At 36.5% G+C, this 26,536-nt stretch overlaps 1 protein-coding gene across 1 annotated transcript in view; it reads left to right on the top strand.

The window, feature by feature from the left end:
* Positions 1–26,536, top strand: part of LOC126756542 (serine-rich adhesin for platelets) — a 58,281-nt gene that overhangs the window by 5,730 nt on the left and 26,015 nt on the right. The window contains 3 exon segments of the mRNA XM_050469680.1: positions 8,534–9,355; positions 16,607–18,665; positions 18,668–19,361. Coding sequence (XP_050325637.1) covers positions 8,678–9,355; positions 16,607–18,665; positions 18,668–19,361 — 3,431 coding nt within the window. The 5' untranslated portion in view covers positions 8,534–8,677.

Here is a 26,536-nt window from a genome sequence, read left to right as displayed (position 1 = left end):
CGCTGAAAATCGATTAGTTCTAGTTTTATTCGTCGCATCGGTCATGCTATACCTTTTTGGAAAGCTCATTTCACCGCTAACACGTGTTTGAATGATTGTCGTTTCTTTTAAGTCGTTCGTGAGTTATAGCGTCGCAAACATGGAGCAAAATAAAGAGAAAATACGGCATATTTTACAGTACTACTACGATAAAGGCAAAAATGCATCTCAAGCCGCCAATAAAATTTGTGCAGTTTATGGACCCGATACAGTTTCCATTTCCACCGCACAACGATGGTTTCAACGTTTTCGTTCTGGTGTAGAGGTGGTCGAAGATGCGCCACGCTCCGGAAGGCCTGTCGTCGAAAATTGCGATAAAATCGCTGAATTGGTCGAAAGAGACCGGCATAGTAGCAGCCGTAGCAGCTGTAGCAGCGGTCAAGAGCTGGGCATGAGTCATCAAAAATTCATTTCAATTTCAATAAAAAAAAAAAAATCAATAAAAATACCGCAAGACTTTTTTGACAACCCATTATATCGCTTAGTAAGCAGTCCTAGCCCGTTTAACGTACATATGTATGTAGTTGACACGGGTAATCCCCATGAATCTTAACCGTCCAAATTTTCACCCTGAAACAAATTTTGCAAACATGCGCAGCAATTTTTATAATTTAGGAATAGTTTTTACTCTTTTAAATATAATGCTCGGCTGTGTTCAACCTAAGCTCTTCGTCACATGCTGTAGGTATATGTATATATCAGGAGTGTAATATGATTGAATACTAAGTATCATGTTTTTAAAGTAACATCAATGCACATGAAATGCCGTCGAATAAAACTACCAGTCCAGTCCCTGCCTAAGTCAAAACCGCATTTGTATAATCTTAATGGTATCCAATGATGAGTGTATGGATCGTAAAATAAGGTCAGATAAAAATTTCCACTAGGGTTCACATTGTATGTACGAATGATTGAGGCTACAAAACCGCTAATGTTCATTGCCAATCCACAGAAACTTTTTGTCGACTCTTTGGTGACATAAACACAAAACTACTATACATGTACATACATATGTACGTAGTCAAGTGGTGGATATAAGAGTTTTACCGTTGTGTATGCATAAAGTTCACACATCGAAATACAAGTACATATGCATATAAGTTTGCAAGATAACTACATAAGCGCTTAAGGATAAAAATAGCAACCAATACTCTAACAAAATAACTCGTAAAATGGCAGTGGATTTCACGAGAAATTGTGTCATGATATTTTACAAGGAATCGGCACAACAGCTCATTAAGTGGTAATTAACTAGTTCGGGTGTCTGTGTTCATAGCAAATAAAACGTTAGGACCTAGCCACTTTAAGCGGTTATACGAGAATACAATTAGAATTTTCAAAAATCGGTTTTTTATACACACAAAAAATTTATATTGTCCCGGTGAATATTTTCGAAGTTACACGCAAATTTGAAAAGAGATCTCAGAGTGTTTGGAAATACAAGACCAAACTTTAAACGCGTTTTTTTTTTCAAAATGATGTTTTCAGAGCCAGTGACCAACATTACTCGAAAACGGCTAAACCGAAAAGTCTCAAATTTCAACACGAGCTTCTTAAATACGATTCTTAGTAATTAAATGAAGATTTTTTCTCACCGATAAATATCTTTTTTATAAACAATTGAAGGCCGAAATTTTGGTAACAAAATCGATTTTTTTTTTGAGAAACCGCCTTTTCGATCAAAAAATTTTATTTTGCTTATTCTTTCGATTTTCTGTACTAGATTTAACATTACTTAAACCGAATTTTTTTGGTTTTTTAATTTCAGAGGATCCAGTTCAGAGATATAGTGGTCACCGCAAAACGTCTTTTTTGAGAGGAGCTGAAAGTTCTTTTTTAAATAAATTTTTTTTAGTAATACTAAATCTTATCATAATTTGTGTAAAAATTTTTTAATCAATAAATTAATAATAACAATAATAATCAATTTTCTCAGAAAAAAATCGGGGAAAATCGCATTTTAAGCGTTATAACTCCTTAAATTTTTTTCTATCTCAAGGCTTCACACATTGTTAATGTGCATATGGAATATAAGTCGTTAGAAAGGTGCCACACTACGAAAACGGTCATATAAGTACTTAGCAAACTTGTTTGCAAATTTTTTTTTTTAGAAGTAGAGTAGTTAGAACTGCAAAGTAAGGGATTTTCGGTCGAAGCGATAAGGTGTTTTTGTCTTGTCAGTGGATTTTAGCAAAATGGAATAAGGACAATATCGATGATTACACTCTGGTTTTTGAAACTTCTTATTGACAAACTGCCGATTGAAGGCGCAAGTTAGTTGAGATAGTAGGAACCTTGAAAGGACGTGCCGTCACCAAGGCTATCAGGCTATGAACTCCTGCTTCATCAACCGCATCCAGCAAAGTTTCCCACGTTCAAAAAGCCACTTACATTTCAGCCGGGTGAACGAAACGCGAAGATTATTACAGGCACTTGTTTTGCAGACGGGTTCAAGCAGATGGAGTATTGCAGCGTCAAGTGAGAAGAGAAAAAATTTGCAAAGTAATGTGATAAGTTATTAATTTCGTATGATAGAACGTAACAATATCTGTAGCTTGTAGAACTAAAGATCTACAAGTACATAGTTATATAGAAATAATGACAAAGTACAACTATATAAATTATTTACAACATTGTTATATAAACAAGTAAGGATGAGCTAAGATCGGGTGCAATCGAACATTTTATACTCTTGCAACTTGCAAGAATCAAAGCCAGGGAAATACTTTAATGTGTAAAACCAATCAAATGGAGTAAAGTCACCCGGATGTTCGAAAATCCTGATATTAGTTATATAGGGTCTAGGGCAAGTTTTCGCTCAAATTAATCTATTTTTGGCACAAAGATACACTGTTATGAGTAAAACACGCTCTCTTATTTTCATTGGGATATAAGTATGCGGTACAGAGTCACCCGGAAATTCGAAAATATTTATATTAAGTATATGGTGGCTAATGGAGGTATTGGTCCGATTCAACCTATCTTTGACATACAGACATACCATTATAAGAGAAGAATTATCACTTTATTTCAGTCATATATATCGCACATTTACCGATATTTTCGTTAAAAAGTCAACCATAGTTACTGGAGCCTAAATATTCGGTACCTAGGGGCTTGAACAGTTTTTATTGGATTTAAACAATTTTTGGTCATGAGTGGCGCACACTAAATACATACATACATTATTCGTACAAAGTTTTATCGCTTTAATTAATTGCTTTGTGTCCTGGAAAATGAACGAATCAAGTAGAATAGCAGTTAAAATTGTACTATATGAGAAGTAGGCGTGGTCGTTGTTCGATTTCGTTCATTTTCACAATGTGACGTAAGAATATAAGAATAATGAATTCTGGCGTCTTTAGCTATTGATTTATCGAGATTTATTGATTTAGTAGTTTCTAACAAGACGTTATATGGGAAGTGAGCAGGGTTATATTTCGATTTCATCCATTTTTACACAGTCTGTAGGACCCACATTTTTAATAAATTTTTGTCTTGCTAGTGGGATTCTCTATACCAAATTACAGCTTTATATCTTAATTTAGTGCTTAGTTATTGCACTTTATATATTTTCGGTTAATGGCGATTTGTGGGAGTGGTCCGATTACGGTCATCAACGAACTCGATTTTTTTTTTTATACAAAATGCAACAAAGTTGCTATAGAGTATTATAGTTTTGTTCACATAACGGTTGTTTGTAAGTCCTAAAACTAAAAGAGTCAGATATAGGGTTATATATACCAAAGTATCAGGGTGATGAACTCCTGAGTTCAAATCCGGATGTCTGTCTGTCCGTCCGTCCGTCTGTCCGTCCGTCTGTCCGTCCGTCCGTGCAAGCTGTAACTGGAGTAAAAATTGAGGTATCATGATGAAACTTGATACACGTATTCCTTGGTTCCATAAGAAGGTTAAGTTCGAAGATGGGCAAAATCGGCCCACTGCCACGCCCACAAAATGGCGGAAACCGAAAACCTATAAAGTGTCATAACTAAGCCATAAAGAAAGATATTAAAGTGAAACTTGACACAAAGGATCGTATTAGGGAGGGGCATATTTGGACGTAATGTTTTTGGAAAAGTGGGCGTGGCCCCGCCCCTACTAAGTTTTTTGTACATATCTCGGAAACTACTATAGCTATGTCAACCAAACTCTATGGAGTCGTTTCCTTCAGGCATTTCCATATACAGTTCAAAAATGGAAGAAATCGGATAATAACCACGCCCACCTCCCATACAAAGGTTATGTTGAAAATCACTAAAAGTGCGTTAACCGACTAACAAAAAACGTCAGAAACACTAAATTTTACGAAAAAAATTGCAGAAGGAAGCTGCACCCAGGCTTTTTTTAAAAATTGAAAATGGGCGTGGCCTCGCCCACTTATGGACCAAAAACCATATCTCGATAACTACTAGACCGATTTCAATGAAATTCGGTATGTAACATTTTCTTAACACCTTGATGACATGTACAAAATATGGGTGAAATCGGTTAAGAACCACGCCTTTTTTCAATATAACGCTATTTTGAATTCCATCTGATGCCTTCTCTGTATAATACGAATATATACATTAGGAACGAATGATGATAGCGGAATAAAACTTTACACAAATACGGTATTTGAAAAATATGTAAATGACGGATAATGAAATCTCGATTATCACTTTATCGTGCGAGAGTATAAAATGTTCGGTGACACCCGAACTTAGCCCTTCCTTACTTGTTTCTACTAAGAAACACACATACCAAGTTTCATTGAGATAACTAAATTTTTTCTCTAGTTACAGCTTGCACGGACGGACAAAGAGACAGACAGAAAGTCAACCGGATATCTATCTCGATTAGTTTTAGGTGTTACGTACAACCGTTATGTGAACACAAACTATAATACTCTGTACCAACTGGTTGCAAGGGTATAATAAAGCATCTACTGATTAAGTAAATACTTGGAGGCTTCGGAAAAAGAAATCGGTTACAGAATGCGTTGAAATGATAAATGAGGAGCATAAAATACAGTATCTTAATATATAATTGCTAAATCACATAAAATCCCTACAATAAGCGGTTGAGATCAAAATCTTAGTCACATGCTTGACAGATGCTTTACAAAATACCGCATTGTTTTTAAGATTTACGCAAGAGTACTGATTCATTAAGGGATCGTCATAGTGTGAAATTTTCGAAAAATCGGTTTTTGTTGTTGTTTTATCGGATAGCATAAAAAACATTCCCTCAAAGTTTCCTGTAGAAAGGGAACACAGTGGGGAACATAGCAGTTTCCACTCTCAAAGCAAGAGTTTTAAGGATAACGAGTTCCAATTTGGAGAGAAAATTTTTAACGAACGAAATGTTCTTATCTTTTTCTACGAAAAACTGTCGAAAAAAGTGCCAAATTCGATACTTTTTGTTCAAACCGCCGCCATTTTGTCAAATTTCAAAAAAAAAGCAAAATTTCCAAAGGGCGATAGCGACTTTCCTACAGATTTATAATCTTTTTGAAATTTTTGGTTCAGATCAAAATTGCGGCCGCAATCGTAGACATCGTACAGGACCTTCCTTTTTACGTGTCATTTCAACAATTTATTTAACTATTATACACCCAATAAATAAAACTAAAAAAAAAAATAATTTTGTGAATGTATTTATTTATAAAAAATATCGGTTTGTTAAATTCAACATTAAAAAAAATTGCGAAAATCAGTGATTTTTCGGATTGTCACACTGAAATCTTAAGAGATGGTTCCTTTGCCATGGTGGAGAAATTAGACTCATTGTAAGTTTGTTACGAGTCTTTAATATGGCGTTTAATATTGTATTAATATAACTCGAAAACTATGGCATCAACATGTACTCGTATTATTTAATGCTTTTCAGTTCACTTTCCACTTGCAATTGGCGTATATTCCTTTTAAATATTTTAATCGGAATTTGTGAGATTGGTGAAATTCACACATCTAACTTTGGAGTAAAAGCTTAACCAAAACTTGTCCATGCAACGCGTGCTTAACATCCGCATCTGCCAGAGTTTGAAGGGAGAAAGGCAAATACTTAGCTCACCATTACAGTAAAATAAAAGCAAAGGACACGTTTCGTTGCGTACACTCAATTTAAAGATTTATTTCAGTCCGCCATACGGATGTCTTAAAAGTTTTCAAGTTTATTCACTTGTGAACAAGTTTCTTTAAATTTATGGACACTGTGCGAAAGAAATCGTGATCTCATCCCACTTTCTTCTTTGAAAATACGTATTTATTATTGTCTAAGAAAATAAAACTTTAATAGAGATAGTTTTTATAGTTACGGATATATATACATACATATAACTTAGTTTGCAAGTAAATAACTCCGGTCATTACACCAGCTAAAGTTTTATGGTAAGAAAGTATACAGTAACATTCTTATAAACCAGTTTTAGAATTTAACAAAAATTTTGCTCCATAAAGAGGTGGATCAACTTTGCTATGTTTATCATTGTCAATGAATTCAGACTTAAAATTGTGCGTACCCTGATTAAATTCTGGCACATATTTTTAATTAATATTTGTAAAATACTTGTTAATACGTGTTAAATCAAAACCTTGTAAAGGAGACCGTATAAAATCTCAGGGCGTTCATGCTGCACAACTCTGGAGATGTGCTAACGCTAATAAAAAAGGGTCATTCAACAATTCCAAAACAAAATACTACAGCATTTCGGTATTGAAGTAATTCTGATATAGAGCGTAATCCTTGTAAACACAGAAAATAAATCTGTTCGGTGCATAAATCAAGCCATTCAATGCTAAAACATCGGAATAAAGAAGTGGCAATGTTAACTTCTGGATATAGATCACCAAGACGATTCAGCGCCTCAAAGCCAACGATCTATCGAACAAGCCAATATTCTCAGAGTAGTTTTGTAGTAATTATGTAATTATAGTCTTTCTTTTGTACTATATTATTGTAAAACGCAATAAAAAAAAATAAAAACATCTCATGCTTAATCCAAGCTATTATCATACAATTTGTATTTAAAGTAGTAAATGTGAAACAATACAAAATAAGAAGCTTTATTTGTAACAAAACTAATTATCTCCAATAAAAGCAGGTTTAATTAATGCCCGAATGACAGAAAAGAGGTTACAACAGGTTCGACGGTATTGCATTTGATAGACAAATATAATGAAGAAGAGGAGAAATATAATGAAAGTTTGACAGTTCGTTTCCCTTATGACACTTATGATGCAGTCTTGATTCTTGAGCAGAACTTAATCTTGATTTATACCTCGCAACGAATTAAGCGACGCTATAAACCTAAAAACAAAAAACTGTAATTTTTTTTTTAAAAAGATACTTAGGACAAAAAAATTGGTTTTAGAAAACATTTCTATATTTATCATTTTGATGATGGTCATTACCTGCCTCGAGAACTTTTATAACGTACTTGGGATCCAACTACTGGATAATAGTCGACAACTTAGGAGACTAAAAATACAAGGTCTGTCGCAAAAGAAACAGAACTTTTTAAATATAACTGTTTCTGGTGGCGCCACCTATTGGTGAGTATATGAAATAAAAAGTTTGATCTCTTGTTGACATTTCGTGACTTGGAAAACGTTTACTGAAACATTTCAAATGATGAAACAAGTTTATGGTGATCAGTGCCTATCCCGTAGTAATGTGCATGAGTGGTTTAAGCGATTCCAAGAAGGTCGTGAGGACCTCTGTGACGATCAGAAGTCGGTCGTCTTCAGAAGTCAAAAATAAAGACAATGCTGATTTGTTTTTACGATTTCGACGGTATTGTACACCGAGAGTTCGTCCCACCTGGCCAAACGATTAATGCTGTGTTTTACCTTGGAGTTATAAAGCGTCTTATGTCACGCATTCGTCGTGCTCGACCACAATACCGTGAGGCAGGGTCCTGGCGCCTGTTGCACGATAATGCGCCGTGTCATCAGTCGACGCTTGTCACTGATTTTTTGACAAAAAACTCCATATTAACCATTAATCACTCACCCTACTCACCTGATCTGGCACCCTGTGATTTTTACCTATTTGGAAAACTTCATTTGCACATGAAAGGACACTGGTTTCAGGACATTTCAGCTATCCAAAAGGCGACGACCGATATTCTTAAGGGCATTCCGAAAAATGACCTTAAACACTCATTTGAAATGCTAATTGACCGGGCTAAACACTGTATCGAAGCACAAGGAAACTACTTTGAATAAAAAAATATAACTTTTGAAAAATATTAATTTTTTGTTGTTTTTTTTAACAGTTCTTTTTCTTTTGAGACAGACCTTGTATATTAATCATTAGGCTCCACTTTTGATTCAATTGATCTCAAAATATTTTTCATTGTATTTCAACATGTTTAGTTTTGACAGTACATTTAGTTTTGGTCATCACAATAATAAGACAGACTCTAAATATAATAGCATATTATGCAAAGCAAAGTATATATAAATACATTATAGTGATAATGCGTATTTGTTTTATGTATTTATAGGTTTTTCCATAGAGTGTTTTTGCAGCTACCTACAGTTGATAACCTGGGAACATTATAAATAGTCCCTTATACTTAAAACAACAATAACCACCAATGAAATGCTATTTCAAAGCAAATGTTTCATTTATTTAAAGCTACGAAATTATGAGCACAGATCGAACTTTTACGCATCAACGAAGACCACCTGACGTCGAAGAGGCGCTCTCATCTATGCTATGGACGCCATACGAACGTTCATGGACCGATAGTTCCTCGGACGAAGATGATGGACCGGATCAAGCCAAGCGACTACGTAAATCTAATAGCACCTATGATCATGGAATCGCCTATGAACCACAAACCACAACGAGCGAATGTGGAGAACACCAATTGTGCCCGCCTGTTGCGATAACCAAATCATCATTGCCAGATAACGTAGCTAATACCATGCAATCAACACCTTATGTGCCTTTTTCCAATAATTTTTACAAGAATATGAATAACAATGATGCAAGTAGCAGTCATGAAAGTAATTCTATAAAGATTAGTTCAAATCATAAGATGACGGACTCATTGAGAGATCACAATTTCCCGTTTTCATATTCTTATTATGGCTCCATTCCTTGCCTGAACAAATCTTGGGCCCCATTGAAGAATTCAACAGAGCTGCCTTCATATGAATCCCTTTACACGAAAGTTTTGGTCACAGCAGATCGACCAACAACGGATGTTTTAATCCCAAGTTTGCTGGTTGGTAAAGTTGATGCAATCACTGCGAACAACAATGAAGTGATCGAGAAGCGGACCTGTAAAAATAATTCGGAGGACTCGTTGGAAATTGAGGCAAGTTAAAGAACTACCATGTTTTATTTTATAAGAATTGGGCAAGTAGAAACGCTATTATTACGTGTTGACAAGATTCGAATTGATGCATTTGTGTGCAGGAGTAAATTTGCTCGTCCTTAAAATTTAACTAGGTATGCTTGGGAATCTTGGCATTGGCCACTCATAGTCATTAACTTTAATAGGAGCAGACACATTCGTAACGTACTATATATATTTCTGCAAAAAAAACGATTCACTTCCATAATAAACCAAATTGATTTAGATTTTCCTGATTTTTTCCGTCTTTTATACATAACTTAACTACTTGGAATAAAAGTTGTCAAACAGAAATATACCTAATTGTTTATATCATGGTTTCAATAGATCGTATTTTTTTTTAAATAGACAAAAATAACTAAAAATATGTATTAATCACAATAAAGACAAGGTTATATATGAACTTGAAGTATTCAATGAAAATGGCAATAATCTTAGGCACATGTTACTTAAAGTCAAATATCATTTTAAATGTTTTCTTTATATTTTAGCTTTAGCTAAAGCACAAATATTTTCCATTGCAGTAGCATCTGAAGACTGTGATAGCCATTATTATTTTGTTATTGGGTAGTCGAAAAAATTTTTTCGTATTTCTAATCAAACTTCAACTTATTTTTTTATACTTTTATTATACTAATAAATAAATAAACAAATATGTACCATTTTGGTCGAACACTTTTTGCCATTTTTCCGTTAGAGATATTTTTCCGTTAGAGACATTTTTCCATCAGTGTAAAACTTTCATCAGTATAAATCGAAATTTCGAAATTTTCAGAACGGAAGCGAGCGAACCATTGTTGTGCTACACGAACTGATACAGCATCGTCTCCGTAAACTTCACTAATTTCATTGGTGGCTTGCGTGGCATTCTTCCCTTTTTATACAAAAATTTCAAAATACAGCAAATTCCTTCTTTATTTTCACACATTTTTTAACAGCTGTAACTTTTTTTTCAACTTCCCCGAATTTAATTATTTATTATTGGTTGAATGAAGCTTAAAATCTCACCTTTCTCACGCTATATGATATGACATAATGTGATTGGTAGCACTGGAGATATACGACTGCATTTCAACTGACTTCAGTAAACTCTTTTTATTCAATTTTATCATTCTAACGGCGTTCAGGACTTCTGTTAAGCACCTAAAAACTTCAAATCCATGAGCAAAGAAGCACTCATAAATAAGCACCTTTTGGGGTGCTTAACACACCTTTTAATAAATGTTTTTCCTTATCTTGGCCAAACACGTCGCAAGGGGTTGAACCATACAAAATTTGAAACAAGTTACCAAAAATTTGGGATTTTTATTAACTGCACGTTTTATATTAAGAGAAAACAAATTAAAACATATCGTTCACAAATTTATTAACGGCAATATGTGTCTTGCTAACACTTCCTGTATCCGTAGCTAGTGGAAAAAACAGTTTCTCTAATAGAAACTTATCAAAACCTACCCGTGCTCTACAAAGTATCAAGAAAGAATTGACAGTATTGTCAGTTGAAAATAAAGTGCCAGAGCACAGTTTGGCACAAATTCTTAACAATAAAACAGATGTGTCTGATTGACCTATTACGGTTTTCAACTCAACTGAATTTTGGTTGAAGTTTTGAAAATCGGTATTAACGATATCAACTCAACCCGTCACAAAAAATTCGTCGGTTGAAAAGTTGTCAAGTGTCAACTTCTTTGTTGTTTTACGGGTTTCAACTTTATATGAGTGGGTTGTCTAGAGTTTCAAAAATTTCAACCAAGTACTACCAAGCAGTTGTTGTTGGACATTATTGCGTTTATTTAGAAAAAAATAATAATATAATAAAGAAAATGAGTAGATAAAATATTTCATATATAATAATAGTAAGGCAAAAAGTTTTTTTGAGCGTCTAGAGTAAAACCCCGAGACAAGCTGCCATTTGGAAACAGTAAAAATAAGATTAAGGGACCGTAGAAAGTTTTTAGAACATAAAGAGTCGGTACAATCGACTATTCCTAAAGAGTGAAATTAAATATTTTGAAGCATTTTGTCACTCTTCAGTCGTCCAAATATATAAAGTGTTCATAATATTAAGAAACCTTCTTGACAACCATTGATATCGGTTAAAAAGTTAAAATTATTTAAAGTGCATTCTTGAAAACAACCAACGCAAGAAAACGGAGAGTTTGTGGTAATATTCCTTAATCTCATTTATTAAAAAAAAAACAGATTTCTTACTTAATAGAATATCTTACGAATCCGCAACAAATCTTATTTAAAAGCTATTTAATTGTCAATAAAACTTTGGCTTACTTGTTGCTAAGAAGTTTCAATGGATTTGAGACATCACGAAGGGTTTTTTTTTATGCGCAGCACATTAGTTTTGGGTCCAACATTTTTTCATCGCAATACAAAACAGAACTAATGTTCATTCTAATAATTTCTCAACTTTTCGTTAGAGAAGTGAATTGTTTTAATTATTCATTTGAAAATTTTCTGCTGTTTAATTATCTGTGAAATACTCATTTTAGGGTTTGCAATGAAGCTTGTACTGGAAATAGTTGATATACTTAATTTAACTGATTAGAACTGAAAACAATAATTAGGGTATATGTTAAACCTTTGGTATGTGAATGTTTTATTTTTTTAATAAGTGTCCTTAATAATTTCAAAATGTTATAAATATTGTTGTTTAGGTAAAATAGGCTTAGAATGAGCGCAGGATTTGGCATTTGCTTCGGGCGGTAAATTGTATCGGGCCGAAGCCATTTAATTAGTATGTGTATGCGGTATTGGCTAAAATAGATAAAGTCTCTGGGTCTGTCCCGTATTGTATTTGGAGATATCTCTAATCCCTTTTAAAACAAAACTTTTCTTATTTCACGACACAACGTGACAGAATACCGAAAACGCGAACCGGATTGTACGCGCTAGTGATCGCCATTGAACAATTGTTAGTTTGCAAAAAAAGTCTTTTAAACGCACAGTATGAAGAATATAGTGATTTGTCTTAGACATATTGACTTTGGACTATAGTATAATTTGATAAGATACCGAACATTTTATTATCCAATCATATACTACTGTGCCCAAAAAAAAGGTGACATTTGAATTTAAACTGCGTGCGTCGAAGGATTTGGAGAATTGTTTTTTTTAGGTTGGTAGTACTGTCAGTCACATTTATGTCAAAATATTCATTAGTGTTCGAGATACGTGTCGTTTTCTGAGCTGCTAAAAGTGAGTTTTTCGTTTTTTGCGATGTCGAAATTTGTTGAGCAAAGATTTTGCATTAAATTTTGGTTATAGAATCAATTTTCTGCTGCGGATACGTTGAGGATGGTGCAGAAAGCCTTTGGTGATGAGGCTATGTCTAAAAAAAATGTTTACAAGTGGCATAGTGAGTTCCAAGCCGGCCGTGAACGTGTCGAAGACGAAGAGCGTCCAGGGCGACCATCAACCTCAACCGACGAAGCTCACGTTCAACAAATCAAAGATTTGGTGCTGAAAAACCGTCGATTAACAATTAGAGACCTTGCTGATGAAGTTGGCATATCGAAAGGCTCAGCCAATACCATTTTGAAGGATGTTTTGGGCCTCAAGCGCGTCAAATCTCGACTGGTACCGAAAACATTGAATTTTTTGGAAAAAAGGCGTCGCGTTAAAGTGTGTGAAACGATGCTTTCCGACTACCAGGGTGTCATGAAACGCGTTATAACTGGCGATGAGACTTGGATCTATGCTTACGACCCCGAAACAACCGATCAATCGAGCGAATATCGTGCCAAAAGAGAGCCGAGACCAAAAAAATCGCGCCAAAGTCGCTCAAAAATCAAGGTCATGTTGACTGTTTTCTTCGATTATCGTGGTGTTGTGCATTATGAATTCCTTCCAACCGGTCAAACAGTTAACAAGGAATATTATTTGAACGTTATGTGTTGTTTGCGTAACGCTATCCGCCTAAAACGGCCGGAATTGTGGAAAGACAATTCTTGGTTTTTACACCACGATAATGCACCATCCCATACTGCCCTCGTAATTCGTGATCATTTCGCCAAAAACTCAACCCATATCGTTCCGCAACCACCGTATTCACCTGATCTGGCGTCGTGCGACTTCTGGCTGTTCACCAAGCTCAAAAGACCGCTCCGGGGACACCGTTTTTATACGATAGAAGAGATTCAAGCCGCAGCGAAGACGGAACTGAAGGCCATCCCGGAAAGTGACTACAACCAGTGTTTCGAAGATTGGAAAATCCGTTGGCATAAGTGCATTGCATCGAGAGGGGATTACTTTGAAGGGGATGAAATTGATTTGGAAGAATAAATAAAGAATTTTCAAAATAAATACAATGTCACCTTATTTTTTGGGCACATTGGTATGTAAAAAAATAAATTGTTTTGAATTGCAAACCAGTGTATATGTATTTATTTTTATTCTCCCTGTATTTGAATGACAATTTATTACCTACCGCATTTATCAGGAAATTTATTCTGATAACTATTGCCTACCACTAGCCATAACACAGTTTGTGGTTTAATTTAAATCCTAAAAGTCGGCAACACAGAACAGTGAAATGATGATTGATCGCACATGTTCACCTACACTACTACACGCGCCGTAATCATTCGTATTCTTCGTAGCTACTTGTATAACACAGGGCAACAAGAAAATTTCATTTTTGAACAAGTGTTTTACTTAATATATTCTGGTTATATGAGAACATTAAAGTGGGAACTACATTTCAGGTTTAATAAGAGAGCATCTTCCGTTTTACTACAGGAAAAGTAAAACTCCTCACTTTCAAACATTTAAAATCTAGTTTAAAATGTCTATTGCAGCAATAAATCCTAAATGTATGATCGGTATCTTTAAATAAATTATTTAAATGTAAAATGTATGTGCTTTTTTATACTATTGTCACATGTTGCTACATAGTATAATAGTTTTGTGCACCTGTTGTTGTACGTATCACTTAAAACTAATCGAGTTAGATATTGGGTTATGTATGTACATATGTATATATAAATGAACAGGAAGATGAGATAAGTTGAAATCCGAGTGACTGTCTGTCTGTCCGTCCGTGTAAGCCGTAACTTGAGTAAAATAATGAGATATCTGAATGGAACTTGGCACACATGTTCTTTTGTAAAAAATTAAATAATCGGACCACTGCCACGCAAACAAACCGCCATTAAGGGAAAACCTATGAAGTGCCTTAACTATAATAAAATAAAATGAGTGCTAAAACTGAGTGCTATTTTGAAGCAAACAAAAAATCGTACTATAAAACATACATACATACTTGTATGTACATACATACATCAAAAACATTACTAGATCAAAGCAAATGCTTTATCGCCTTCTAATGCTTTAGATAATAATATTTAATTTTGTCAAAAATGTACTATTCTTTAAAACTACTCAAACTTTCCGGCTTTTGTAAACGAATATAGTTTTTTGGCTTTTAATTAAATTGTGATATTTACTTTCCTTTCATTTTAAACATCAGTGCAATGAAAAAATTAGTATAAGTAAAAACATCGAAAAAATACTATATATACTGAGGCTTAAGATTACTTATCGAGGGTCAAAAACTATTAGACAAAAGTTATATGTGACTAACGTGTGAAAACTTTTGGGAAACAGCTGTTAAAAATAAACAACTCGTTTCGTCAGTTTGAAGTGAAAAATGATTTTTTGACACCTAAGCCCCCTTTCCCCTTTCCGTAGACCAGGTCACATATATTTTCTTTGTTTTACGTTTCCAAAGAATTCTTCCCAACATGGTAGACAATACAACAGGGAAATCGGTTGCCGTGAAGAAAGAATACTACAAGTATAACACAGTAAATGAATGTCCGTGAGGGACGCATTAGTTGATGAAAGAACTTTGTTACTATATCCGTTTTCAGCAAACGATATTTTATCATTTAAATCATCGGAGCTAAAAGGTTTTGACGTTTTTAAGCCAAACTGAACTCCAAAAACTTGAGCTTCTATTCCTACGGATGTATTTACGATTTACTCAATCATAATTTACGACGGCGATCAAGTAAATAACATACATACATCGATATACAAGGTGCGTTCCAAACTAAACAGGACTTAAAAAAAACAGAACAAATGGTTTTTTCTGCAAAATCAATTTATTTTATTCAAAATAGTCTCCTTCTGCTTCAATACAACTTTTTGCACGGTCCAAAAGTATGTCGAACGAGTGTTTTAGCTCGTTGGCCGGTATGGCCGCCAGTATGCCGGTGCAAGCCTTTTGAATGACCTCTACGTCTGCATAACGCTTTCCTTTCATGTGCAAATGCATTTTTCCGAAAAGGAAGAAGTCGCACGGTGCCATATCAGGTGAATACGGGGAGTGGTTAATGGTTAAAATGTGATTTTTGGTCAAATAATCGGTCACAAGCGTCCATCGATTGTTGGATTTTGAGCAATTTTTGGTCGTCAGTCAATTTGTGCGGAACAAATCGTGCACACACCTTTCGTAAGCCCAAATGTTCGGTCAAAATGCGATAAATCGATATTTTGGAGATGTTCAATTCCATTTCCATGAATTTCAATGATGATTTCGACTGATTTTTGATGAATTCACGCACAGTTTCGATGGAATTTTCGGTGATCACGGATTTTGATTGGCCCACATGTTGATCGTCATTTATGTCCTCACGACCACTTTGAAAATGTTGAAACCACTCGTGCACTCTGCTACGGGATAGGCAATCATCGCCATAAACTTGTTTCATCAATTGAAACGTTTCGGTAAAAGTTGTACCAATTTTAAAACAAAATTTAATGTTGGCTCTTTGTTCGAAGCTCATTTTCGCACCGATAACACAAACATACTGACACTTAGAACGCAATAACTTCACTTCCAATCAATGAAATGTCATGAAATTCTCACTGGACAATCGATAAAGATAGCAGATTCTAACGCACCAGTCGACATATAGATGGCGTCACCAGGGGGCGCTAGGTTCAAAAAGTCCTGTTTACTTTGGACCCCACCTTATACCTTTACATAAACATATTTTTTATATGTACGTACAAATATATGCACATAAATAATAATAAATACATTTATTTATAAGCGCATGATTAAAATATTCGATTAAAGTATTTATATATGCATTTGCCTACATGCACCTATAGGGTCTTGAGAACCAGTTAAACATTGCTCTTTCTTTGTTATTGGTAAATACTGTCAATTATATTTTTTTTTTACTTTAGTGTCCTCTTCATCTCTCGAGTCAACTTAACTTAGAACTTGGAAGATTGTTACCCGCAACGGCTGCAAGAGTTGTCAATGAATCGTCCGAGCAATTGGAGAATAATAGTGATAATATCGTTTTTTCATCACCCGACAAATACAACGAGACACAAGCGGAAGAAATCATGCATTTCGGGAAAACGCGATCAGCGAATGACCGATCACAACAAACCGAAGAGTACAATGCAACTATTAACATTAATGGTAAAAAAGAGAATGATGTTGACGATGAAATATTGGAAGAACGACTGCACATGCAATCGCAGCGCTCTAACAGCTCCCAATTAATGGCAATGACTCAGGCAATAGCTACAAGACTCGCAGGCAATACGGATAAGACCACAAAAGAAATGGATAGAGTAAAAATTATATCCAGCAACGGAGAGGAGGTCAATCAACCTGTTTTCTATACAGATTGTATTAAAAACTCTCTCCCAGGCTCACGTTTACGCACTGCTTTCGTAAACAATCAGAACAGCAATAGCAATAACTACGATATCCGACTCAACACAGAATCGATGAATGATGGTTGTACAAACAGTGGAAGACGAATGAACGCTGATAGAGCCAATGGAAGTGCCAACTTATTTGCTGCGCCTTGGAACGACAAAGTCACAACAGCTGAGAGAGAAAACTGCGCTCATTTGGAATGCGACCACAATGTATTCCATGCTATTTCACCAGAGGCTGATGGCCAAGCGATCACTCAGTGTGCGTCGGGCTCTTCTTATAGACGGTCAGTAGCGCGTCGTTCGCGTTCGCGTTTGTCGTTTGTTACTTTGCCATCATATTCGCATCTATGGAAAAAAACACTAAGGGGTGTTCGAACAAAAGTTAAACGCGTGACACGGTCAAGTTCCGAAAATATAGTACCGTTAGATTCACTTATACCGAATAAATGTCTAGCGGAGCTTGAGCGTCTGTATGCTGAATTTCGAGCGAGTGAAAGTGCGCTAGCAGCCAGGCGTACAGATGCTGGTGAAGGTTGTAAAAGTGTTCAACATTCGCAACATTGCCTAAGCCGCAGTCAAAGTGATGCAAGTAGGGAAGACAGTGATACCAATAATGCACATGATTGTGAACTTTTGAACGCCAATACCATTGCGACCGCTGAAACCGTTGACTCGCCGAACAAAATGCGATTCAGCATACCCGCCGCGACGAATGCGTTGTTTTGCTCTTCCACATCGGAGCTACAAGTGCAGCAAGCAAATATTTTCAAAGTATTGCCCGCCAGCAGCACGAGCAGCGTTTTTCTAAGCAGCTCCGAATGTGCTACCACCGGTTGTCTGACCAGTAATGACCGGCCGAGAAGTAGTAGCTCTAGCAGTGATGATCGGTATAGCAATCTATTGCATGAAACGAAGCATGGTAATAATAACGGTTATGATTTCGATAGTGTGGAAAAGCAAGAAATTAAAAATGATGTTGTTGTTGTTAGTGCCATTGAAAATGACAAAAGGAACAATAATAGCGCAAGAATCGCAGAGTTGGACGCATCGGCTACTGGGACTCAGCCGAGCCTGACAATACAAGTGAATTCGGAAAGCAGTGATAAAAACAACAACAGCAATTGTACAACTAACAAAAACTGTACAAATTTTCATAGTTCAACTAATAATTGTAATAATAACAATATCGTCAGCGTAGAAACCGCATCCGTAAATGTTGAAGTCGGTGTAGTACGGAAAAGTGCTGTCAAAGACAATCGCATTAGTGTGGTCAATTGCAATTATCCCAGTGTTTACCCAGTTAACAACGAGAGTGCTTGTAGAAAGAGTACAACTGCACTCAATAAAGTGGGCAGTGGTGTTAGTGAAGTGAGTGCATTACCTAATATAATCTGCAAAGTAGAGAATAGGCTGAATAATAAAAATAATAATAATATTGTGAATCTAAGTTCTGCTCAAAGAGATTGTAATGGCAATGAAATGAAACCAGTTAATGCTTCCGATAGCATCAATATAATTAGCATAAGTGCTGAATCGCATAGTGAACAAACGAATATCGAGCATTCAAACAAAGCACGCCTACTTCGCTGACAACATCGGAATCGCCAAGCCTAATATCATCTCAGGTAAATGGTGCGTCTCGACAAACAACTTGTATGTCCCCCGTTACTTCGGAACAATCGCGAACTTTTACCTCAACCGAATGCCAGACTGATGAAATATTATCCACGCAATTGCGACTTGATCGGGTTCCAGTTTCCCCGATTTTGTCTCGTGTACATAGGCGGCGCGACAGACGTGAACGTCGCCATCTACATCAGCAATTATCCACCACTTATCCGCACCCGCATCCGCACCAATTTCACATATCGGGACAGCTGCGCCGTCCACAAGATCGACATTCCATGCCGCCAGGCTCTGCACCCATTCCGGGTATTACGGCTTTGCACTTACAGTCTGGAGTTCATCATACATTGGGGTCATCGTCAACAAACATGCCAGCGGCAATGTCTGCACTATTACATCCAATGCTTCCGGATTTATTGCATAGACATTTTCCACCACCTTATAGTGCGCTGCCGGTGAATCGTTGTGCGACGACAGCGTTAACAACCCCTCCGCCTCCCACAATAGTAGGACCTGCGCCACCACCACCTGGCACAACTCTTTTACCGCCTGTGATATCAACGGTTCCTATGCCAGGTATTTCTCCGCCTATGGTCAGCGATGGACGGTTCACTCTACCGCTTCCGTTCATAAGAAGGTTAGTATATATGTACATATTTTGCTTCGAAAATTGGTTTGAGCGCATGCAAAAGTGTATAAATCTTGTTGGAGAATATTTTGAAAAACAATAAAACCATTTTCGTTGATAAATATTCCTATTTTCATTATTAGGCCTGAAATATATATAGCAGCCCTCGTATTATATTGCAAATGCAAATAAGAATGGTGTATTTTTGCATTTTCTCTCACATCACTACATACATATATTTAAAAATATATACATAAGTACCGACGGAGGGCGCCTTGTCAGTTGGAAGGAAATAATAATCGTAATTTCGGGCAAATATCATAAAATTTGGGTTGTGCACCTAATTTATTTACATTTTCATATACTGATGTATATCGGGGATATGATATTAAAATAACCATCCGTCTCTATTGGGCTGGGTTTCGTTTTTCTGTTTTTGTAAGTAATTGAATTATTTATTTTTTATTATGTAGTCATTGAATGAAATATTAAAGACTGATGGGAATCAAAATAGTGCTTAGTTTACAGTAGGTATAATAGCCATATGCTATTACGTAACATAAAGTATATGCATACGTATGTAAGTTTATTGCTTGCGCTAATAATTAAAAGGGTGTTCTTAGTGTAAGGTAAAGAAAATTTCATAAAAAGTATTAACGTTTTTATAAAAGAATCCTTTGTATATATGCCAAACAGCAACAGTGTATAAAACATATATTTTTTGTTCCCGTGACACTTTTGGAAATATAAGTGTGAGTGATAAAGTTGGCAGAGTTCATATGAGGCCGTGCTCATGCGCAGATAATGGTTGCTGTGGTCGCTTGCCATCTTAACCACATCAGCTCACACTTTCACTTTCTCTGTGGCAAAATATATAAAAAGACTCATTGTGTATTTGGTAAGATGAAACCGGAGCTACATCAAGACATTGCCAGCCACAATGTTAAATGAATATAATCTTATCTGAATATGGACATACATACATATGTACATTTGTACAATAAGTGTATAACGGTTTCCTGTTGTTGGTAAATTGGCCGATCTGCTAATAGCCAACATTTATTGGCTTAAAATATGCTTGGGATTCAGTAGTTTGGGAAGATAATAGATTTTAAAATGTAAATACATATAACAGTGAAGACTGGCATTTTGCATGTTTATTGTTCTTATTTTAACGCGTTCTAACCCACAAAGTAGAAGAAAAAAATTTAACTTAGTGTATAAGCTTTAAGTATATACATATGTACAAACAAGTCCAAAATTTTACCATTTCGATTTCATTTAAATATTTCAGTCGGTGTATATGTAAATATGCAATATATATGTATGTATATACATACATAATACCGACAAAATGTTGGTGATTCATCACTAAAAGACTGGGAGAAAATAAATAAATCCGGTTTTCGTCAAATGTATTGAATAACCCACAAAACCAAAAATAGCATAAGCCTTCAGAATGTCGTTTTTGTTTTATACATACAAGTATACTCATACACACATATACTTAGACTTCTCCTATCGCCCGAATTGAATTACTACTTTTGATTTATTAGAATTGAGGAGGATGGCTAATGTGAATTTACTATACTGAGTACTTATTGTTACTTGACTGAACCGTATTCTCGCAAAAAAATGATCTGTGCATTTATTTTGCTTAATATCAAGATGGAGTTTTCAGAGAACTCAGCAAATTAATGATTAAAAAATCATCATTAATAAATCATACTTAATAATAATAATAAAAAGTTGCCAAAAGTAGCCATTCATTTTGGCATTCTGTTAAATATGGTTGATTGGGTAATATACCGCCTGAAACGAATGAAGCAACAGAGCGATCGCAAAAGTCCAACCAATGTATCTGATTTTCTCTGCATTAACCAAGCAACAAATAGGTTCTGCGGTTTACGAAGCTCAAGTAACAGATATTAAAGCCGGATTATGTAGCGTGCTGCTACGAAGTGCAACTATGTACATATGTAGTACGTACATACAAGGTCTGTCGCAAAAGAAACAGAACTTTTTAAATATAACTGTTTCTGGTGGCGCCACCTATTGGTGGGTATATGAAATAAAAAGTTTGAGCTCTTGTTGACATTTCGTAAAAATTTTAAGACAATTGGATAACTACAATCGATGTTATCGATCAAAAAGTGACAGCAGCTTTTGGTCATCGGTCGTAAAATGCAAAGAGCAAATATTAAATTTTGTTTTAAACTTGGGAAAACGTTTACTGAAACATTTCAAATGATGAAAAAAGTTTATGGTGATCAGTGCCTACCCCGTAGTAATGTGCATGAGTGGTTTAAGCGATTCCAAGAAGGTCGTGAGGACCTCTGTGACGATCAGAAGTCACCGAAAAAAAGTCCTCTTCAGAAGTCAAAATTAAAGACAATGCTGATTTGTTTTTACGATTCGTCACACCTGACCAAACGATTAATGCTGTGTTTTACCTTGGTGTTACGAAGCGTCTTTTGTCACGCATTCGTCGTGCTCGACCACAATACCGTGAGGCAGGGTCCTGGCGCCTGTTGCACGATAATGCGTCGTGTCATCGGTCGACGCTTGTCACTGATTTTTTGACAAAAAACTCCATATTAACCATTAATCACTCACCCTACTCATTCGATCTGGCACCCTGTGATTTTTACCTATTTGGAAAACTTCATCAGGACATTTCAGCAGCTATCCAAAAGGCGACGACCGATATTCTCAAGAGCATTCCGAAAAATGACCTTAAACACTCATTTGAAATGCTAATTGACCGGGCTAAATGCTGTATCGAAGCACAAGGAAACTACTTTGAATAAAAAAATATAACTTTTGAAAAATATTAATTTGTTGTTGTTTTTTTTAACAGTCCTGTTTCTTTTGCGACAGACCTTGTACATGACATATATTGATCTGTATTATGACTATTGTAAGAGTAAGAAAAAACTGGGCGTTAGTACTCCCCAAGTACCATTGAGTATCTGTTATATAAAGATAAATTTAGAATAGTTGCAGCGCCCCATCCTCGCGATTCGTTTAATATATACGCTGTAACGAAACCATATCTAAACCTTTGTACATTACGGATCCCCAAATTTGTATACATATTTATTTTAATTAAAGAAATTTCGGGAAACGAAATAGCCGAACATGCAGGATCGCCAAGATCTTGTGCTATAGACTCGAAGAGAAATACGCATTATTTTTACTCACCCGATCTCGATGGGACTCCAGGACAGCTGTTGGCCTAATGACAGGTCACAACCTATTGTAATCACATGTCATGTGCCTGGATGGGCACAAGTGAAGACTATATATGTATGCAGAAAGTGCAAGGAAGCAGGCATGAGAGAGAGCTGGAACAACTTCGAAGTTCTGTCCACCCAGCTGGAACTCGTCTTAGATATGTATAAGCTTTACAGTTCAAGGGACTATGAATGGTTTTGTAAGATTTGCTCTTTATTATTTTTAAATCTTTATTTACATTTTATTCTTCTTTACTGGCGTAGACACAGCTTTCACGGTCAAAGGCGAGTTAAGTTAAGTTATCAAGCTCTTCATACTCACGCATTTCGGTCTCTTTCTTCTTCTGTCTGCAAATGCGTCTCGCTTCCCTCTTCAACTCTCGGCATCTATCCCATCCCGCACGTGTTGTGGCGTTGTAACGTTGCGAGGTAGGCAGTCTGTATTTTCTCCGCTGCGACACGGCACTCCTCGTCGTACCAGCTGTTCTTTTGCATTTTCCGAAAACCAATGGCTTCGGTTGCAGCTGTACGTAAGTAGTTTGAAATGTCATCCCACAGTTCCCTTATACCGACTTGCGTACGCACGTCAGAGAGCAGGAGTGCAAGCCGAGTAGAAAATCATTCGGCTGTCCGTTGTAATTGAAGGTTCTCGATTAAGCCTTCCTTGAGTATGTTTCCTGCAGTTTTTGCTGCACAGAGGCGGATGCGAATCTTGGCTGCAAGAAGATAGTGGTCCGAGTCGATGTTAGGGGGTTCTACAAGAGTGCACATCTAGAACACTTCTGTAATAATGCCGTATTTCTTCACTGGTAGTGAATTTTAAACGTCAAAACCACCTGTCGGCCAGCTTTGACAGTTGACTTCATTGGGGAGGTCTTTGACGTTTAGCAATTGGAAATGCGAGCGATGGCCAGATTGAAATCTTCAAAAAAATATGTAAACGGAGGAATTTGTTGCTGTTCAATCGCTATTAAAAATTTAAAACAATGAAAATCAAAGAAAATGCGAAATTTAAATATATTTCATGAAACGTTTTCTCTCCGATGCATAATATAAATCATTTTCTATTACGAATGATTAAAAACATTCATTAATTGACAACTAACAGGTTAATTCGGTTGCATTAAGTATTGAAAGATCGAAAGCCAGTTGTTTTAATATATCATAAAATCATAAAAAAGGATTTAAGTGGTTTGCGTATATTAAAAGTCCAATATACAATAATTTGCAATCGTAGATAAATCGTCCGGCTTCTGTTTAAATGCCCAAAATGTTTATTTTGTGTTCGTTGACGTGCGTTTTTGATGCAAAATGCGGATAAAAAACGCTTATTTTGAGGCGATGTTAGGACCTCGGAGCATACACACGTCTAGAGCACTGGAGACGTGTCTTCCGCGTATCATAACATGATCGATCTGGTTGGTGGCTTTTCGATCCGGAGACAGCCAGGTAGCTTGATGTATTTTCTTGTGCTGGAAATTAGTACCACAGATCGATCTCGCCCCAGTCCATTTTGGGATGTTTCGTCGTGGAGTCTGAATTTACCGACCGTAGTGCCAAAGATACCTGCTTTGCCCACCCTGGCGTTTAAGTCGCCAAGCACGATTTTGACATCGTGGCGGGGGCAGGTCTCAGCGCTCATAGGAGGCATCTTTGGTCACATCGTCTTTCTCTTCCGTCGGGGCGTGGGCGCAAATCAGCGATATGTTGAAGAACCTCGCTTTGATGCGGATTGTGGCTAGACGTTCATTCACCGGAGTGAATGATAGTACTCGGCGACGGAGGCTCTCTCCCACCACGAATCCCACACAAAACTTTCGCTTCTTTATTTGGTCACTGTAGAAAATGCAACAAGGACTTACTAGTTTCAGTCCTTGTCCCGTCCATCGCATTTCTTGGACGGCGATGATGTCAGCCTTTATTTTCACGAGGACATCAATCAGCTGGGCAGCGGTACCTTCCCAATTAAGGGACCGGACATTCCAGGTGCATGCCCTCAATTCGTAGTCCTTATTTCGTTTGCCATGGTCGTCATCAAAAGGGGGGTCTCTCATCCGAGGCTGATTGCTAATTTTCATTGGGGGTGTTTTTTTACGTGGCGGGCCCCAAACCCAGCGCACAACCCTATGTAGGGGATGTTTTCGCCTTCTCACTTTAGTTCGCTTTCAAACGGATGTTTTTAGGCTACCCAGAGGATACTTGGTCAAAGACCGGAAGTATGTAAAAGAATCGTTTCTGGACACTCCTAAGTGAATGGCAATCAGAGAACTTTCCTCACTTGCTTGAACTTCTACACATGACTCCATCCTCCTATAACATGTGTTATATAAAACGTCTTTTATGGACTTTTAATTTTATAAGTGACAATGTCTTTTAAAGGATCAGCAGCAATTTGCCATCTTATGACGAATTTAACAACCTTCATATCATTTTCCCACCCCTTTTAGATTTTGGTTGCACCGAACTCTCCGTTCCTTACTAATGATTTCCAAAAGTATTGGAAGATTTATCCAGATGATTACTAAGATAGTACTTTAGCACAATTTATTCATAACGATTCACCAAAACAGGCCTAACTTTGATAAAAATCTGTATCTCTAAGTAATTGCTGTATCAAATATTCCACCATTTAGAATTTACAAATTTTCGAGAAATGTCACTAAAATAATATTTTTCCACGTCTTACGCTTTGACAAATTGTTTTATCATTCTTAACTTGATCGAACTCTCAATGATTCAAGGGTATGAAGAAAACAGAATACGAAATTAAAGTTGATTTCACTTGATCCTCAACTTGAACCACGCCTAGAATGGAAAAATGTATCAAAACGGATAAAAAGAGAGAGTTGGGGTAGTTGAAACTGGAAAAAATTTCTTGATCGTGTAACGTCCGGGTTACGAAGAATACTAAATACTATAAACCCATAGTATATATAGATATCAAGAAGAGCTGTGGTTGAATTCTTAAGGCTTAAAAACGGTTTATCTCGTTTCCGGCAAATCTGCGTCAATCCCATAGAACAGATTTTTCACATAACCTCAACATTCACACCGAATTCGATCTTTAGCCTACTCATAGAAGCGACCACGATTTAACGCTACCACAAGACGAAGTAAGTTTTTCTGTTAATGCACCGGTTCTCCAGCAAAATTTGATGTGCAACTACATGGGCTTACTGTACCCAAAAAATAAGGTGACATTGTATTTATTTTGAAAATTCTTAATTTATTTTTCCAAATCAATTTCATCCCCTTCAAAGTAATCTCCTCTCGATGCAATGCACTTATGCCAACGGTTTTTCCAATCTTCGAAACACTGGTTGTAGTCACTGTCCGAGATGGCCTTCAGTTCCGTCTTCGCTGCGGCTTGAATCTCCTCTATCGTATAAAAACGGTGTCCCCGGAGCGGTCTTTTGAGCTTGGTGAACAGCCAGAAGTCGCACGGCGCCAAATCAGGTGAATACGGTGGTTGCGGAACGATATGGGTTGAGTTTTTGGCGAAATGATCACGAATTACGAGGGCAGTATGGGATGGTGCATTATCGTGGTGTAAAAACCAAGAATTGTCTTTCCACAATTCCGGCCTTTTTAGGCGGATCGCGTTACGCAAACAACGCATAACGTTCAAATAATATTCCTTGTTAACTGTTTCCCCGGTTGGAAGGAATTCATAATGCACAATACCACGATAATCGAAGAAAACAGTCAACATGACCTTGATTTTTGAGCGACTTTGGCGCGATTTTTTTGATCTCGGCTCTCTTTTGGCACGATATTCGCTCGATTGATCGGTTGTTTCGGGGTCGTAAGCATAGATCCAAGTCTCATCGCCAGTTATAAATGCAACGTAAGCAAACTGATTGGACCTTATCAGTGTGTCTTAAACCTGTAAAATCTATTGTAGACCAGATTTTCACCATGCGGAAAATCTTGGAAGGGACCCGTGAA

The sequence above is a fragment of the Bactrocera neohumeralis genome, chromosome 4, assembly GCF_024586455.1.
Source record: "Bactrocera neohumeralis isolate Rockhampton chromosome 4, APGP_CSIRO_Bneo_wtdbg2-racon-allhic-juicebox.fasta_v2, whole genome shotgun sequence".
Lineage (NCBI taxonomy): Eukaryota > Metazoa > Arthropoda > Insecta > Diptera > Tephritidae > Bactrocera > Bactrocera neohumeralis.
Note: the sequence above shows the minus strand (reverse complement) of the source record. Positions and strands in the feature narration are given on the sequence as shown.